General features: G+C 33.5%; 1 protein-coding gene across 2 annotated transcripts in view; it reads left to right on the forward strand.

Moving 5' to 3' along the window:
* Positions 1-3,201: 3,201 nt before the first annotated feature.
* PPIP5K1 (Inositol hexakisphosphate and diphosphoinositol-pentakisphosphate kinase 1) overlaps positions 3,202-17,054 on the forward strand; it is a 43,082-nt gene continuing 29,229 nt past the window's right edge. Inside the window, exons 1-6 of one of the 2 annotated variants that reach the window (XM_051211842.1) lie at positions 3,202-3,665; positions 5,678-5,899; positions 6,918-7,570; positions 8,794-8,897; positions 11,082-11,914; positions 13,334-13,458. In XM_051211842.1, coding sequence (XP_051071950.1) covers positions 3,246-3,665; positions 5,678-5,899; positions 6,918-7,570; positions 8,794-8,897; positions 11,082-11,914; positions 13,334-13,458 — 2,357 coding nt within the window. In that variant the 5' untranslated portion in view covers positions 3,202-3,245. Of the gene's footprint in view, positions 5,900-6,917; positions 7,571-8,793; positions 11,915-13,333; positions 13,459-17,054 lie in introns of both variants that reach the window. The other variant, XM_051211841.1, reaches the window with a different exon arrangement.

Consider the following 17,054-nt stretch of genomic DNA (forward strand, 5'->3'; position numbering starts at 1 on the left):
ATGCATAACATAATATGTCACTTCAGTACAAAACGGTGATACTTATAATGGATAAAAATGTTTATGGCTAAATATTAGCAAGTTATATAATATTCATAAATAGATTAACGCTTAATTGCTTCTACCTATATTTTATAAACAACTGCCAACATCCATGTTCATCATCACCATAATCAAAGAAGTGAACCAGATGCTATAGGTTTTAAAGCTTATTTTCCTGAAAACTCAATTTGCGATCTATTTTTTGACTTGAAAAATGGCGAATTTTACTTGCTTCAGTTTGTATTGTTACAAATAGCCATAATAGGCTTACAAAAGATTCACTTAGGTGGTGAGCAACAAACACGTCAAACTGCTAATAAATTGGAATAAAAACTACTTGACAATTACAAACATTACGAAACTTGACGTGTGATGGAAAAAGGGCTGTTTATAGATGATAAATAGCGACACAAAAATCCATGACAATATGTAACATGTGCGCGAAAGCCCTTGGCTTACCCCGGCGCCCGTCTACAGTTAAACGCAACTGGATTTCGTAAACGTGACAGTCTGTTTAGTGACCAATCAGAATGACACGGCAATTATTATACCTGCCATCTTTGTAAGCAACGGCGGCCGGCTTTCTTTGTTCTGTGCTTTTTCTGCTATTTCTTTTGTTTACCTACATAATATAATGTTTCAGTGTGCTAAAATGCAGAAATTAATGTGATACCGAAAATGTTGTAGCAAATATATTCTGATTTAGCTTTCTTTTCTATGTTTTGCTGCTGCTACTGGAGTCAGTGTATTTCTTCAGGCAAGCTCATCAGTCTTATGTTTTAAAATGATAATCGGTTTTGTTTTGACTTGGTTTTTAGATATTCAAACCGTAGTTGTTTTAGCTAAAAATAATTGTTGCTGCCACCTGTGACTAACTGTCTGCATGTTCGTTCCCAACTGCCGTTTTTGATGTTATCGGCGAAATGAAAGAAAACGATCATCGGTTTTTAATTTTCTTCAGTATTATGGACAACACTATCCCATCAACGAGTCAAACTAATACTAGGTGCTCAGCAGTAGAGGATATCAGTATTATTTTCAAAAGGACTCAGACTTCAGACAACCATAGACGAAGTCACAGATGCTACCAATCTAATGCAGAGAGTTTGTTATTAAAAATATACCATATAAAGTAATACAGTAATTGTACTCATTACGTCGTGCGTGAAAACAAGCTTAACATTGAAAACCCGGAAACATGATATCAGTGTGTAGTGTATGTTTGCTGTTTTGGCCGTAAAAGGAAGCCGGAGGGTTATGATCGGGGATTAAAGTGGTAATTAACTGCCATTAAGTTCACTTTTTCATAGATCATATTTCATCACCCGTAAATTTGTGTTTTTTTACGGTATGATGTCAACCGGTACATAATATCTTCACCCTTGCGATGTAAAGTACATGAAAATTCTCACCTTCATATTCGAATTATTTTTGGACAACTGTATTCTAGTTTGAGTGCTTCATACGCCCTGGAAAACTGGGTTCCTACAACATTCGTAGTTCCAGTATAACTTTCTCCCACAGTAAGTTCAAAGTAGATACTAGTCTTGCTAAATAAACCTATTAAGCTAATATCTGTATTTTCTATTTCAGTTAACTTATGAAGAAATTGTTTAATGACAAGAATTTTGAAATATGGTCAGTGCTAGATGTACAGTTTACAAATAAACACCAAACATACTTATCGTTTTCTTATAAGGCATGACAGCAACAGCATCAAAGGCACTTTTTTTCCGACTTTTAATCAGACTGATTTGAATCAGTATACTCATTAAAAAAGCAGGAGGCTCTACTTAATAAACTGATCTATTTCGTTACAGGCTTCAAGCACTATACTTAGGTATAATATAATTCTATAGACTAAACTGAATTAAACGACAACCAAGAATAGTCATAATTATTGTTTCATTTGCACAGGCATGTTACTCAAAGTAGTTAAATGTATATAATTCAGCCGATGAACCGAAAACAAGAACTATAGGCCAGTTAAACTTACCTAACTGAAGACAAATGATATTGTTTTGAGACTTAAGACAACAGCCAGCTGTTCATAAAAACAAAGTTTGCAGAACAACAAACATTTCTTCAGTAACACTACACACTGATGGTCTATTTGTAAACAATCAACGATGTGATTAAACTTACTATGACTCGGGATATAATACAAGCAGGCAATTAACGTACAGTGTAACGCAGTCAGACGTGGCGAATCAAAATTACAACCAGAGCAAAATTCACAGCATAATCAATATATTTATTAAAAAATACATTATAAAATGACAAATCACATGAGTACATGAACGCAGACATGACAGTTATTGCAATGGGCAATACATTAGGCTCACACGTAACCGCAGTATCATTACTAGGAACTTCGACATTAAAATATCGTGTAAATTTGTGTTTAAAGTGCAAGTGAACACATTATTCTTCTGCCCATGTTATTCTCGTTATTTCAGATGAGTTTTGGTTCACATTGGTTGCCGAAAATTTTATTTATGTTGAGTAATTTGTTGAGTGTTCAACAATGCAAACTACTCACTAAATTAGTACGACAGATCATTTGCTGCAAATACGCAACTCCTCAGGGCTTCTCGTTAATACATCATTCCATACTTTGGTAAGCTATGTGTCATGTCATGTCCCACGGATCCACTCACAGAAAGGTTATTTAGCAGGTCAGTGTCCAAAATGTGTATGAGGGGGTTCGTATGATCCGATGGAGTGAGCGTCTTTATGGCGCATATAACTATAAAGTAATTTGAAAATACCTAGGACTAACCGTAATCGTACTTCATCCCTTATGCGGCGCTACTGCTTCCTTATAATACTGAGATATTGCCTCATTGGCGGAAACAAGAGTATTATGTAGTAAACCTTTACTTACTAGTCTGATGCCGACACAGATTTTCGAAGGTGAGAAGTACAGACATATGTCTTTGCACTACAGACATTCTTCTCCAATATCCGGAATATTGTTGTATGGCTCAATAAGATTACACAATTCAGAGATAATTTAACATAATTCGAAACAGCATTTCATGTGATATTGATCTCTTGGTTTTTTTAAGACACAGATTATTTCTATTTCGGCAGATTGAGATTTTTCTATTTAGATGTCTGTTTGTTTAGATACGTCAATTTTACGTTCAGGTGCCTAAAATGTACTTTTAAGGCGCTACTTACGGTTGTGTGGCTGAAATATGGGTGAAAGGACGGACGACAGTGATGTGGTAGTCACAATAGGAGTTTGTGCAATGGCAAAGAAAGCGATGTCAAAACCAATGAAGGAAATTTTGAGAAGAATGGACAAGTTCCAGCACATTAAGATAATAATATTCGACGAGAAAATGATATTAGATTCACCAATAGAGTCATGGCCCATCTGTGATGCACTGGTCAGTTTTTATTCTGAAGGATTTCCTCTTAAAAAAGCTATTGCTTATTCGAAGCTGCGGAAGCCTTACCTTGTCAATGATCTTGAATCCCAATACATTTTAATGGATAGAAGAAGGGTTTATGAGTGCTTGACGAGAGAAGGTGTTCCAGTTCCGAGATACGCATTTGTTGATAGAACATCAGAAAACCCAGTGAAAGTTGTTGAGCTTGACGATTCAATTGAGGTTAGTGATTTTTTCTAAAGACCCGAGGTATACTTTATTAGCTGACTTCCATTACGCTTAATTTTTAGGTATACAGTATTGAGTAGCACTTCTTAATATTGTAGTGCGGGCAAGACTATTTGTTCTGGAATACAAGAATTTCAGTTAGTAGATAGATTTGTACATTGAGATAAACCTCAGCACTTTCAATTGTAAACCTAAGAAAATTCTACGGGACTATTATTTATGGACGAACTAGTCAAATTTAAGTTAGCATGTCTTGAATTTTGGCCCGAAATTCATTTAACCATTTAGTTAAATATCATTTCGGCACTATAGCTTATTATCGGTTTGCGTTGTTCAACATTCTTAGGTCACTTGAGCGTTACTCAAAGGTCGTCCATAAATCATAGTCCCACCGGAAATTCGACTGGCGTGTAACTATGTTTTTTTATTTATGACGTAGTAGATCATGTGTAAAGGAACAGGGTTAGCCGGGGTCTTAGAATCAGATTTTGAAGCTTTCTGACGGTTTCTATTAAACCCATCCATAACTTTTAATTAATGAATCCTGTCTCAAAGACATCAACACGCACCACCTTAAACTGGAGATTAACTTCTTGCTCTTTTATTTTGCATGTTATGTATCATGAAGTTGGCTTTAGAATTTCCATGATTAGCATGTTGTTTCCAGGCTGTTAAAGGTTTTCTAACGTTTCCTAACATGTCTGAGAAGAAATTTAAACTCATGAAACTTCAGCTTGAATAAAATTATGAATATAATTAAAATATTAACGTAAAATCTCGATCAGTCATATGTATATTCATAAACATAATTTCTCTGTACGCATGTAACTTTCGTGAGCAGAACGAACATTGATTGGATGTAGTCAACCAATTTTATTATTGAAGGCTAGTTTCGCTTCATGCTTACACATAATAACCTGCCATATAGTTCTAGTTAGCCAGGTTTTCATAACCTGAGGAAATCAGAAAGGTAACGCTTAAAAGTCCTGGTAGTATTGATTAGTTCTACTTGAATAAAAAGTTTTAGATGAGGTTTTATAAAATTGTCGTACGACATTATATCTAGTTTCTTTAATATATTTTATCTATTTTCCCTTAAAATGTGTACCTAGCGTTGCATCTTACTAGCATGCATAATTGGGACACTATATATATATGTACAAGCTAAAGATTGGAGATATTTTTGGCGATTTGTGTTCATGCTTATTCCGTCCGACCATGAATAAGCTTCTAGAAATCTTGCAACCTAGCGGACCCTTGTGTTTTACTTGATCTAAAGATGATTTAAAGATGAATTGTATGTAATCAGCTTTTTGCTTTTTTAATGGTGGGGTAAACAACGATAAACCAACGCTTAACTTAGCACACGTTATGGAACTGCGTTTATTCTCGTTTTCCGTCATAGTGTTTTCAAATTAGTTACTTTTCTGTGTTGAGCGCAGTCGCATAGCAAAATTGTGGCAAAATGCTTTGGTCAGTTTAGTTAGTGTGAAGTAATTGGATGGAAAGAACCACCTCATAAATTTGCTTGTAAAATATTAAGAAATGATATGAATATATTCATCGTGTTCTTTTTTTGTTCTGTCTACTGTGTTAACAAAGCATCTTTTTTTGTTGACTAAAGTGTTTTTCATTACTCTGGTATTCCTCTATTAGATTTTTAGTAGATAGTTACTGAATATTTTATGTGGGCTGTCAGCAGAACGAAATTTTATGACATTGAGAAGTTTTAATTGATCTTGTCAAGTTTTTTTGGTCATTTAAAAACCTAATTTATGTGAAAATTTTGAGTAAGTTGATACGATTAAAACAATATAAAGTAATAACTTAGTTTCACTACTTGAACTTTGGCAATTTTATAAGTCAATATTTTTGTACAAACAATTGTCTACCGTCCTTAAATGTATCTTTGCCAGATTATTATCACACTAATAAGTTTGTCTAGCCTAGATTTGTCTTCAATTTTCCGACGTACCTCTTGAATAAAGTATAAATTTTTATTTCAGATTAATGGTGAGGTTTTTCACAAACCATTCGTAGAAAAACCTTTGCATGCTGAAGATCATAATATCTACATCTACTTCCCTAGCAGCGCTGGAGGAGGCAGTCAGCGTCTCTTTCGAAAAGTTGGAAATCGCAGCAGCAAGTACTTTCCACACAGTAATATTCGAACAAATGGATCTTATATGTATGAGGAATTTATGCCAACGGATGGTACAGATGTAAAGGTACGATGAACGTTATGTATGATGTGGGGTATTTTGTATCTAGACCGTCAGTTTGTGTGTCTAATAGAGATTATTTAAACGTCATGAAGTTAGACATTAAAACCGTTGGATGCCGGCTCAGTGGTCTAGTTGGTTAGGAGCCTGGCGCGAGACTAACAAGTCCTGAGTTCGAATCCCGCGTGGCGGGGTCGTGGATGCGCATTGCTGAGGAGTCCCACAATAGGATGGAACGGCCGTTCAGTGCTTCCAGGTTTTCCATGGTGGTCTAGCTTCAATTGACTCATGATCTCAACTGTTGAAGTTTTGGATTCCGTGAATTTTCAGACCCTATGCTAGTCTGAGTGTTAAAACCAAACTTTAAGGTTTAGGGTGTGTTATATGATAACTTGCAGTTGCCTTGGTAGTACAAATGAGGAAAGTGATTGATTTTTTCCCCATTCTGACTATTACTCCAATTCACTAGGTCTAATCATCATTTTATTTCAATTATTTTCCTTAATTGAAGAGTCTTCTTCCGTGTACGTTCATAACATTTATTTTCAATTTACCGACATCGTTACTGTGATTACTTGTAAAACCTTTCCCAGTTAATGTGAAGCCTCATTTTAAGTTCTTATTTTAAAGAAGCTACCGAGTGTCTCATTTCTTAATTTCTAAGTATATATATTTGGCAGTTTAATTATTTGACTTTTCTGGTCTCTCATAGCCAATGAAAATTAGAAAGCTTTTATTATTCAAACCTAATCATTTGTGCTATGAATGGCGCTTTTGGTACTAAAATCAGGACACAGTCGACTAGGAATAGCCTTATATGTTGTAAGCAACATTTTAGTCTTTCGCTGCTTTTAAGTTAAATTCCATCACGTAAAATTATATGGATTCTGAAGTTCGTTCTTATTTGATAGTCACTAGATCCGAAATTTAGTTAGTTTAGATGTGGTGCTAATATAATTGTTATATAATACAAAGGAATTTTAAAGTTAACTCCATGATAACTTTTTTATTATAACCCACTTAGGTTTACACGGTCGCAGATGATTATGCTCATGCAGAGGCTCGAAAATCTCCTGCCTTAGATGGGAAGGTAGAACGAGATCACGAAGGTAAAGAAGTTCGCTATCCTGTCATACTAACACCTAGAGAGAAAATCATTGCCAAGAAAGTAGCAAAAGCTGTTCGGCAGCAAATCTGTGGATTCGATCTTCTTCGGGCTAATGGAATGTCTTATGTTTGTGACGTAAATGGATTTTCTTTTGTAAAGTCATCCAAAAAGTACTATGATGACTGTAGTCACATTCTTGGTGTGTTAATTACTCGAAAAATAGCACCACGATTGTGTTTGCCGACCAACTTGCCTCCAGGTACGGATGTAGATACCCCTCTGGTACCAACAACTTGTGGAGCAATTATGGAACTTCGTTGTGTAATCGCTGTCATTCGTCATGGTGACAGGACGCCAAAACAGAAAATGAAAATGGAAGTTTGCCATCAGAAATTTTTCTCATTTTTCACTAAGTATGCAGGTGGTTGGGCTCGTGAATTAAAAATCAAACGTCCTACCCAGTTGCAAGAAATTTTAGATATTGTGCGATCCATTTTGGAAGAAATTGATTCTGGCCAGTGTACTGATAATTGTCTTCTTCGAATAAAGCCAAAATTTGAGCAACTAAAGTGAGTTCATATTTTCTGAAAGAAGTACATTACTTTTGTCGACAAACGTTCCCCAAAATATTACTGTCCTACGACATAGTATGTCATAGTACAAGTATGAATATTTTTACATATTTTAGGGTACAATAATTTATGTCAAAACCTTGTATAAATTTAGCATAGGATACAATGTTTTAACAATATGAGTGCTTTTGGTGTTTTCGGATTGTCTTTTGCGGTGGAAACTACGACGCATGTTTTGTCTTATTTGGAACTCATAGACTGTATGTACCTCCATCCGTGATGTTGACACTGAAGCTCGAGTCTAGTACATATGCCGACGAGTTACTGATTAAACTGGTGAGTCCATATAGTTCCCAAATTATGAATTACTGTTAGTAATATAAACAACGAGAATGTATCGACTCTCACAACAAGATTTTAATAATACTATTTTTATCACTTACCGAAATCCATTGTCTCTTTAGGATCAGTTTGTTTTAATTAATATCTTAAACACTTATTAAACTGGTTTAATATCCCGATCATTCATAATCAGTCGTATTAGGCTACATTAACTGATGATCGAGAAAATCGTAATGTGTATGCATCAAGCTTGCCCAGCTTTTAATAAATTACTTCACCTGTAGATCGGTAAACTTTGAAATTCCCAATAAATATCAAGCTGTTTGTTAAACCATTTATTCCATTTCACTACACGAATATAGAAAGTTGCCGTGTATGATGATAGGGATAGACAGGTCTCAAGAATTTAAAGATTTTTTCGGAACGCTATGAAGATATGATCAAACTACAGTTATATGATTTCAAGCTAAAAGTACTGGCTAGGGATAATAAATAAGTCAACATGGTTGTAACTATTTATTGACTGGAGTGCTTGAGTTGAATAGTCTTCAGAATGACCAAACCCATGAATTTACTAACTCTTGGTTTTGGTCCAGGAAATAATTGTGTTCGGTGGTCAAATATATTTAAGTCACAATTTAATTGTTCTTCATAAAACGAAAGAGAATCATGTCATGAAATTTTTAGACGAACAGCATATTTCTAGATCTTGTGGAAGTGATTGTATGTAATGGTTACTATTGCCTATAAAAAGGATTCTCACTTGGTTAGTGAAAAGTAGATAGTTTAATTTATCACTAAATTTTAGTCACTACTTCTCGCTTATTATAAGTATTAAATGATTTTTGATTTCATATTTTCCTTTACTCTATTACTAGATATGTCTTAGAAATGTATGGGTCATTTAGTGGAATTAACCGTAAAATTCAGTTAAAATATCAACCACATGGAATTGGTAAAGAATCAAAGATTGGTTATTCAAGTGAGCTTTTGTGTTGGTTTTCTTGCATACCGCTTCGTTAAAATGTGAACTTTGTTTCGCAATGGTGTTTATGCACTGCATATTTTCAAATCAGTCCGTATTGGTGTTTATTGAGTTAAAACATCCAAGTTTCAGCTTTTTTGTATGCATTTAAAGCTTACGTAACACGTACTAGTTTCAGCAACCGTTAATATCTCTAAATTTGGCGAAACTAGTACATCTCGATATTGCTACATAGTCACAATTTTTTTAGTAAGGTTTGATAGTCAGCTTCAACATTAGGATTTAAGTACATCTAGCTAGTGAGTCAAAAGTATGACGTAACGTGCATTCTTGATTGCGTTACTAGCCACTATTCAACTTTTAAAAAATATCGGTATCCGCGTTCAACGAAACTAAGCAGCTCTGTTCAAAATATTTCACAAAAAACTGTTATTCATGATATTCAGCACTCTATTCTCATTTTTTCTTTCTATTGCAAATGAAACTTTATCAAAATTTTTTATTTATGAAGTGTTCATGCCTTTTGCATGTGATAGTCTTAAACCTGTTAGCGATCTAAAGTATCAATTTTGGTTAGACAGTCAGTCGAAATCAACATAGAACATATCCAAATTAAGATGTCACACTAGGACAGCGAGATGAAATTATCGAGATGAATACCAAAATACTGAAAGTAGTAAAATCAATTATAGTAGAATTGACTGACTATAAATAAGGTAATCGGGAAAGAAGAATTTGATTCACGGAGTAAAACGTAATAATTAATTTTCCATCTCAAAATTTGAAGAACGGATGCATCCCCACCATTGTGACCGATTCCGAGTAAGTGTTTTCCTGTATCTTTAATCATCAATCATGATAATCCCAAAGGCTTTGTCTTGCTTTATTCAATTCTAGTTTTTCCAGTTTATTCCTACTCGGGGAAATCTTGTGCGTCGAGGAAAGCGATGTTTGGTTTAATTTAGATGGTTTTCCGTGATTTGATGAGATGAAATTCTGGATTGTTAAAATCAGTAGACGGAATGCTAATCGATTGATGAACGTAATGATATAATGTGGCCTAGTGATGGTTACTCTCGAGACCGTAGTATTGAATTAACCCACCAAATGATCGGAAATCCAATGCAAGACCAATAACCAGATGAATAGTTTCTCATGCAATAAAACGACTTACATACTGAATATGAACACAAAACAAACATGGCAAAATGTCATAGGGGGTTGGACGAAATAAGCCTATTGGTCACTTATTCTTTAATCAATATATACCTGACTGTTATGCCTAATGTTTGGGCATTGTATCAGCTACATATATCCCAACCACTTCAGTTGGATATCCGCAACCTCATAAACTGGTTTGCCTAACCTCAAGGTTTCTCACTTAGTCGTTCCACGATTAGCAACCAATGCTTGAAAAACACCCTTTTCTACCAAATTATCTCGGCTAGGTTACATTTTCTTCAGACACATATAGGTGGAGAACGACGATCGTAAAAGTTAACACTAGTGTAATAAAATACTTTTAGAACTGTTGATCGAGACTATAGGTATTACTTTCGTGATGCGATAACACGACCCGCTTGAACGGTTAGTAACCATAATTTGGATTTAATTTGTTGCCTGGTATTTAAAATCTTTTGAATTTAGAATTACTATTTTCGTCTTATTCATACATCGTTTCTTTTCTTATCTATTTAACTAATTAACTAATGTAGGCACAAGGTCTAGAGATCGATACAAATGACTAACCTTTTCTTCTGCGCAATACAATGAGTATACTAAAGTGACCTTTTTTGGTTTTCTATAAATTTCTGTGTTCACTTTTCAGTGAGTAATATAGTTAGGGTTATGTCATTGTGCAGAAATGGTTTTGGTGGATTGGACTTCACATATATTTGGTTTAAAAGAAGTCCATTACTGATGTAATTAGTTTACGACAGTATTTCATTAGAACCGTGAATGTGAGTCAAAGTACTCATATCTACCGTGTCTGTTAAAAGTGGGTTATTGGGAAAAGTAACTATGCTTACTGTAGAGAAACGAGATCATATCGTGGTGACCATTATGTAGTACATGAAATCATTTTCATTGCCATGCAAATGAACAACCACATATATTGATCATTTGTCAGAAGTAAAACAAATTTCCAAAATCCTTGGATTTTGAATGGTCTTTTTTCAGGTAGTATTCCAATATCTTGTGACTGTACTGACGAATGTGACAACACCCAACCTTGCCTATTAGTTGTCGTGAAATGGGGTGGAGAATTAACAGCCGCAGGCAAGCAACAAGCAGAAACTCTAGGAAAAGCTTTTCGTTGCATTTACCCAGGTGGAGATGGCCACTATGGTAAAGATCCTGGTCTTGGATTATTACGTTTACATAGTACTTATCGTCATGATTTGAAGATATATGCTTCTGACGAGGGTCGTGTCCAAATGACAGCTGCAGCTTTTGCCAAAGGTTTCTTGGCACTAGAAGGAGAATTACCACCAATCCTTGTTCAGATGGTCAAGTCAGCTAATACGAACGGTCTTTTAGATAATGATAACGATTGTCGTCACTATCAGCAGATGGTTAAACGTCGAATCAATGAAGTTATGTCAAAAAACAGTGATTTCACCGCTGAAGATATTGCTACTCTTGTTCCTACCGGCGCACGTTCTATAATTAATGCTATGCAGTATGTTAAAAGCCCGTATAGAGCATGTGGTCGCCTGTTTGAACATGTTCGTCTGTTATCTAATCGTCTTGCTTGGCTCTCACGAAGTCCCAAAGAACGCAGTCGAATACACTTGTATCAAGGTGAAAGTTGGGACCTATTGCTCAGACGTTGGGGAAAGCTATTAAAAGATTTTCGATCTCCTGAAGGAGAATATGATCTTTCTAAAATTTCAGATATATATGACAACATAAAATATGACTTGCAACATAATTCTGGCATTTTACTAGAATCTGAGGTGCAAGATTTCTTCATGTGTGCAAAGTCGCTAGCTGACATTATTGTCCCACAGGTAATTTGACATGCTTATAGCGATTATAATGATAAAACTAGTGATGTAATTTAAGTTCAAGTTTATATTATGTAGCGGCGATAGTTTGATTACAAATTACTTTAAATTTCCTCCCAGCTTTTACAGACTTGTATTTAATTTTGTATATATGAAAGAAATTTAGTAAATAAACGTAAGATCAAAAAGAAATCGTATTTAGTAGGACCTCAGTAAAATAAATCAAGAACTGCAGTTATGTATTTACTGTTGATCCATTGGTGTTTCTCCTTCCATGAATTTTACGTTCTGCTGAATAACTTTACTAACTTATGTTTGATAAAATATTAAAACTCTCATCTACCGATGCTTGTTGGGAAAAAGATATTTTTCGTAATATTTCAATAAAATGTATCGTTTAGTTGACATTCGAATTTGTAAATATAATTTGTTTTGGGATATCATTCTCAGTCAAAAACCATTGTCACTTAATCCCTAGGTGTGAGACTGCGAACAGAATAAAGCTAATGCTTTTTACTGCACCAAACAACAATTATCACTTTGATAGCAGTTTCTTCAAATCTTCTTATAAATGATAAAGCAAGTACAAACAACGCATCTCTAAGTGCTCATTCACTGCTGAGATTGATGAAATTTGTCAATAACCATAATCATTTGCATTAAACAGTTTTAATATTATCTTTTTTGACTATTATTAGTTGAACCATGCGGAAACATCAGTGTTTCATATTGATTTCATTCCCTTTTTTGTTTTTCTAGAAATGTGATCTCTTAATGAACCATAGGCTATAATATGTCACTTTGTCTAAACAGAAAAGCCTTATAATATAGAGCATCAAGAATAAGCTCATTTGCTTAGGTTGTTCCAGTTCTTGATAAGGCAAAAAATACTGTTAGCAATAAAGCGAACTTTTGATAAACTGTAAATTAAAAAGACCATGAGCAGATAAGGAAATATTGTTCACTCGTCAATTTGATCACACATGATATGCTCTGATGACTTATATTCAGTTACAGTTATTCTTATATAGTCTACCATCAATGAATTAATCCCATAATTTTTGAGTATCATAGAGCGGACTGTTGTACAATGTGTTCGTCCACAATCAAGGTTTAGATGTCGTCTCAATAGAATAAATGACAAAGGTTTATTTTCGTTGTTAGAAATAATTTATCGTGTTTCGTACAAAAGCGGACTTCATACCAATTCTTTGAAATTTGAAATTCTTGACCAAACTAATATGAATTAATTGTGTTTTATGACTATCACTGTTATTGTCTTAATTACATAGTCATTCTGATGAGATTGCTGTGATAAGTACTCTTGATGTTACCTTATTCAATGCCATTTTTGTGTTTGTCTTCTACCGTTTGTCACATTCCAGAAAAAATGTTTATACTTTCTGCTTTCCTTATCTTTAGGAATATGGTATAACAAAAGAAGAGAAACTAGTAATAGGTCAACGTATTTGTACCCCACTTATGCGAAAAATTTTATCAGATGCTCGTTATACAGATGTAGATGAGTGTACACGGCTGCATGCTGGGTGAGTATTCTTCTTCATTATCTATTGGTTTTTTGGTGCATTTAGTAACGTTGTAACGTCTTAATAATATCATATTTAAACATTTTTATATCTTTAATATAATTTGAATGAAATGATGATTTTAAGGCTTGACCTTATTCTCACTTCTATAAATAATGATAGACTTTATGAGTGTCCTATATAATTATGTGAAGCTATGACGCACTGATGCAAAATGTCAATGATAAACAGTTTTTGATTCTCTTCCACTTCAACAATAGATTTACTAGTTAGAAACTAATAATAGTTGTATTAAGAATAACGTATTTAGAAAAACTCTAATGTGTGGAGAATTGAATTACTGACATTTCGTAACTTCGTGCGTGTCCCTTTTTTAAAGAAGTAAATGAAATTAATTAACAAAAGTTTCGGTGATACAAAGAATATAAAACACACAAGTTTTAGTATAATCAAAATAGATCTGATCATGTTAATATCACGTTATTTCGAACAAAGTGATTCTGTATGAGACCTACTTATTTGTAGGTTAGTGTATGTGAAAAATATATTTCTAATGTAAAGGAGTAAAGAACATTTGCTCCTGATACGAGATATGAATAGAAATGATTATTTGGATATTTGAATAAATGGTTTATTTTGAATGAATCTTCAGGCCTTCCTGACTATGGAGCGCAGGAGGGTTTGACATTGCATGCAAAAATCCAGCTACGACTTTCTTTGCATTTGGAAAAAACATTTTGAAATCTGTATTTTTACTTATGGTCTTTGTTATTAACAATATACCCAATGCTAAAATTATTTGAAATTATAATGTCAAATTATCAAGTGTTTTATCCTTTAATTTGATGTAACACTGATATACTTAACAAATACATTATGGGGCATTTTTATTTTATTATCTTAGACACTGTGCAAAGTTACTAACATAAAATTGGAATTAATTAAGGCTAGTTGAATCCTATTTTAAATCTACATAACTTAAGCCTGGACGAGAAATTAAATGAGTGACTCAAAATAAATGTGATTCAAAAACAGTTGTTAATGTTCCGATAAGTGTTTACTTCCTTTTAAACTTAATAGTCCAAAATGTTTTTTAAGAAAATAAGTTCTGTAAGAAATGATCTTTAATGCCCATTTTATTAACTAATGAATACACCCAGAGACATGTATATGTAAAAGAAAGTTGAATCAACGGTTTAGATATGCTAACACGAAAAATTGAATGTCCTTTAAATAAGTGTAGTAAGATATCACTATTTTCTAATTTCTTTCCTCCTCTAAATCATTAATTTTATTGGAGTGAACTTCTGTAAATCTCTTTCTTGGTTATATCAGTTTTGTTTAGTTTCTGTTCATTATAATTAGAGTTGTATGGTCTGTGAAAACTGTGTGATTGGAGAAAACGTTTTGTTTTGCTAATGAACTTATTTATTATTATTTAACATTCTAAGATATAGTTCAAAAGTATTTTGATTACATTCATGGTGCACACTAAACTGCCTGTTAAAAATACGATATTTATCGGGTATATATTGCTGGTACTATGGGCACATCAGAATGATGCATGTACTCAAAAATCCCAAATAGTTTAGTTTGAAAACTCGGTATGCTCTCTTAATTTTTATTACGCAAGACATTATTATTATTATTATTATTATTATTTTGTAACTTCAGTCTCTTCAATTGATAATTACTGGGTTGATAGATTTTCGGGTTTCATTTAAATACCCAAACCAGAGTGAGGGTTGCTTGTTTAAAAACTTCCTGTCACATTACACATAAGCATAAAGACCATTCCCATCAAAAAGATATTACTAATAGTGATAATAATAATACTTTAAAGATTTCATGACATTTTGCAGGAATGGTTGTGCTGATATAATAAAGCTTCAATATGTTTATCTCTTTTCTGTGGTTCTTTATAAGAATATATTTTAGCCAGTGCTATATTTTAAATCAATAAATCTCTAACAATAAAGAGTTGAAATCAACTATTTGTTTACTTGAGTTATCTGAAAAAGTTTTGTAGGTGAGCGATGTGAGCCTTTCATAATCAAGGGATATGATGAGAGACGATTATGTAAGCTTTCCATTTTTGTTTAGCCGTTTAAGAAAATCTTACATATACTAGATAATTCGTGTGTATTGAACTGTCGTTTTGCTTCTGCTACATAAGTACACTTGGAATTGTGGAACTAATGTGGTTTAAATACAACATATTGATCCAGCGCATTGCTGTAAAGGAAATAGAAAAATCGAGAAACACGGGCAAAGGAGATATTATTCGTGATTATTTTAAGGTGTATACATCTGCAAAAGCTCTCGTCATTACTTTTGTTACTGTAGTGTGATATTTAGCTAGTAAAATGCTGTATGTTCTTTTGGAAATTTAGGGAGGTGACTATGCTCACGCATGATGATGAGGTAGTTACATATATTAAGAGTTTTAGCGCATTAAGATTGTGATTAAGCAACTGAACAAATGAATGAAAGTTACTCGTCAATCTTGCTTCCAGCGGTAGACTATTTTATGTCTGAACGTACTTAATCAAGAAAAGTCCCCGTCCTGTATTTTTCCATTTCAGTTGTAGATATTTTATTTCCCGAGTCATGCTCAGGTGTGTTTAAACAAGAACTGTTAGTTTTCGATTCAGTTTATGAGACAGAATTATTTTTGTCGTAAACCATAGGAGTTTGAGTTTTAGGATATCACACCTCGATATATAGTCAGTTACTGTGTCAGTTTTAGGTACTTTCCAAGTGAAATATCATAGAACTCCTTCTACTGTTAGCTTATCAGATAGACATGAGTTGATGAAAATAGAAAAACCGGTATTCAAGGATAAACCTTACACAGGTCTTGTCCAGAAAGTCTAGAATTTTTCCCATAGAAATTTCGCTAGATGAAACTTAGTAATCTCCGTAATTTCGATACTTTAGTAGATTTATGTTCGGAGACGTTTAGACCAAAAAGGTAATTAAGTCCTAGGCCAGTTGAAAACAATTTTTTATTTAGGCAAATGTGATGTAAGATAAAGATCAATGACGGTTGAATTAGAAACTGATTATCATACAATTCTACCTTTAAAAAATTCTCCTGTTTAATTGAACATTTACATTATAACTTTTGCATAACAATCTGTTTAATATTTATCTTCTCTATTGACAACTGTCAATACAGTATTCTGTAGATTATTTGTTTGGAAATAACATGTTATTCATTTATGATCTGAGCCTAGGCAAAAGTCAACCGCTCATAATATTACCTTTCTTCATTAAGCAGCTTAAATGTTATATTTCCAAGTCTCGATTTGCAAACTACCTATTTTCAGTTTTATTCCTCATCATCCAGCTTAGTTAATGACCAGCGTACTAAATGTCATATTTCAGAAAATATAAACATGCTTACTGATACATTTGGTGGCATTGGAAATAAATCATTTTCGTGCTTTTACCGATTCCTGTACTCTACCGTATACTATTGTAAGATATCATTAATTTGTTTGTATATATGTATTGTGATTATTTTTATTGTCCTTTACTATTTTCGGACAGATTGCATACCTAAACAACTTTACGTTCCGATAGTTTTTGTT

The sequence above is a fragment of the Schistosoma haematobium genome, chromosome ZW, assembly GCF_000699445.3.
Source record: "Schistosoma haematobium chromosome ZW, whole genome shotgun sequence".
NCBI classification, from domain to species: Eukaryota; Metazoa; Platyhelminthes; class Trematoda; order Strigeidida; family Schistosomatidae; genus Schistosoma; species Schistosoma haematobium.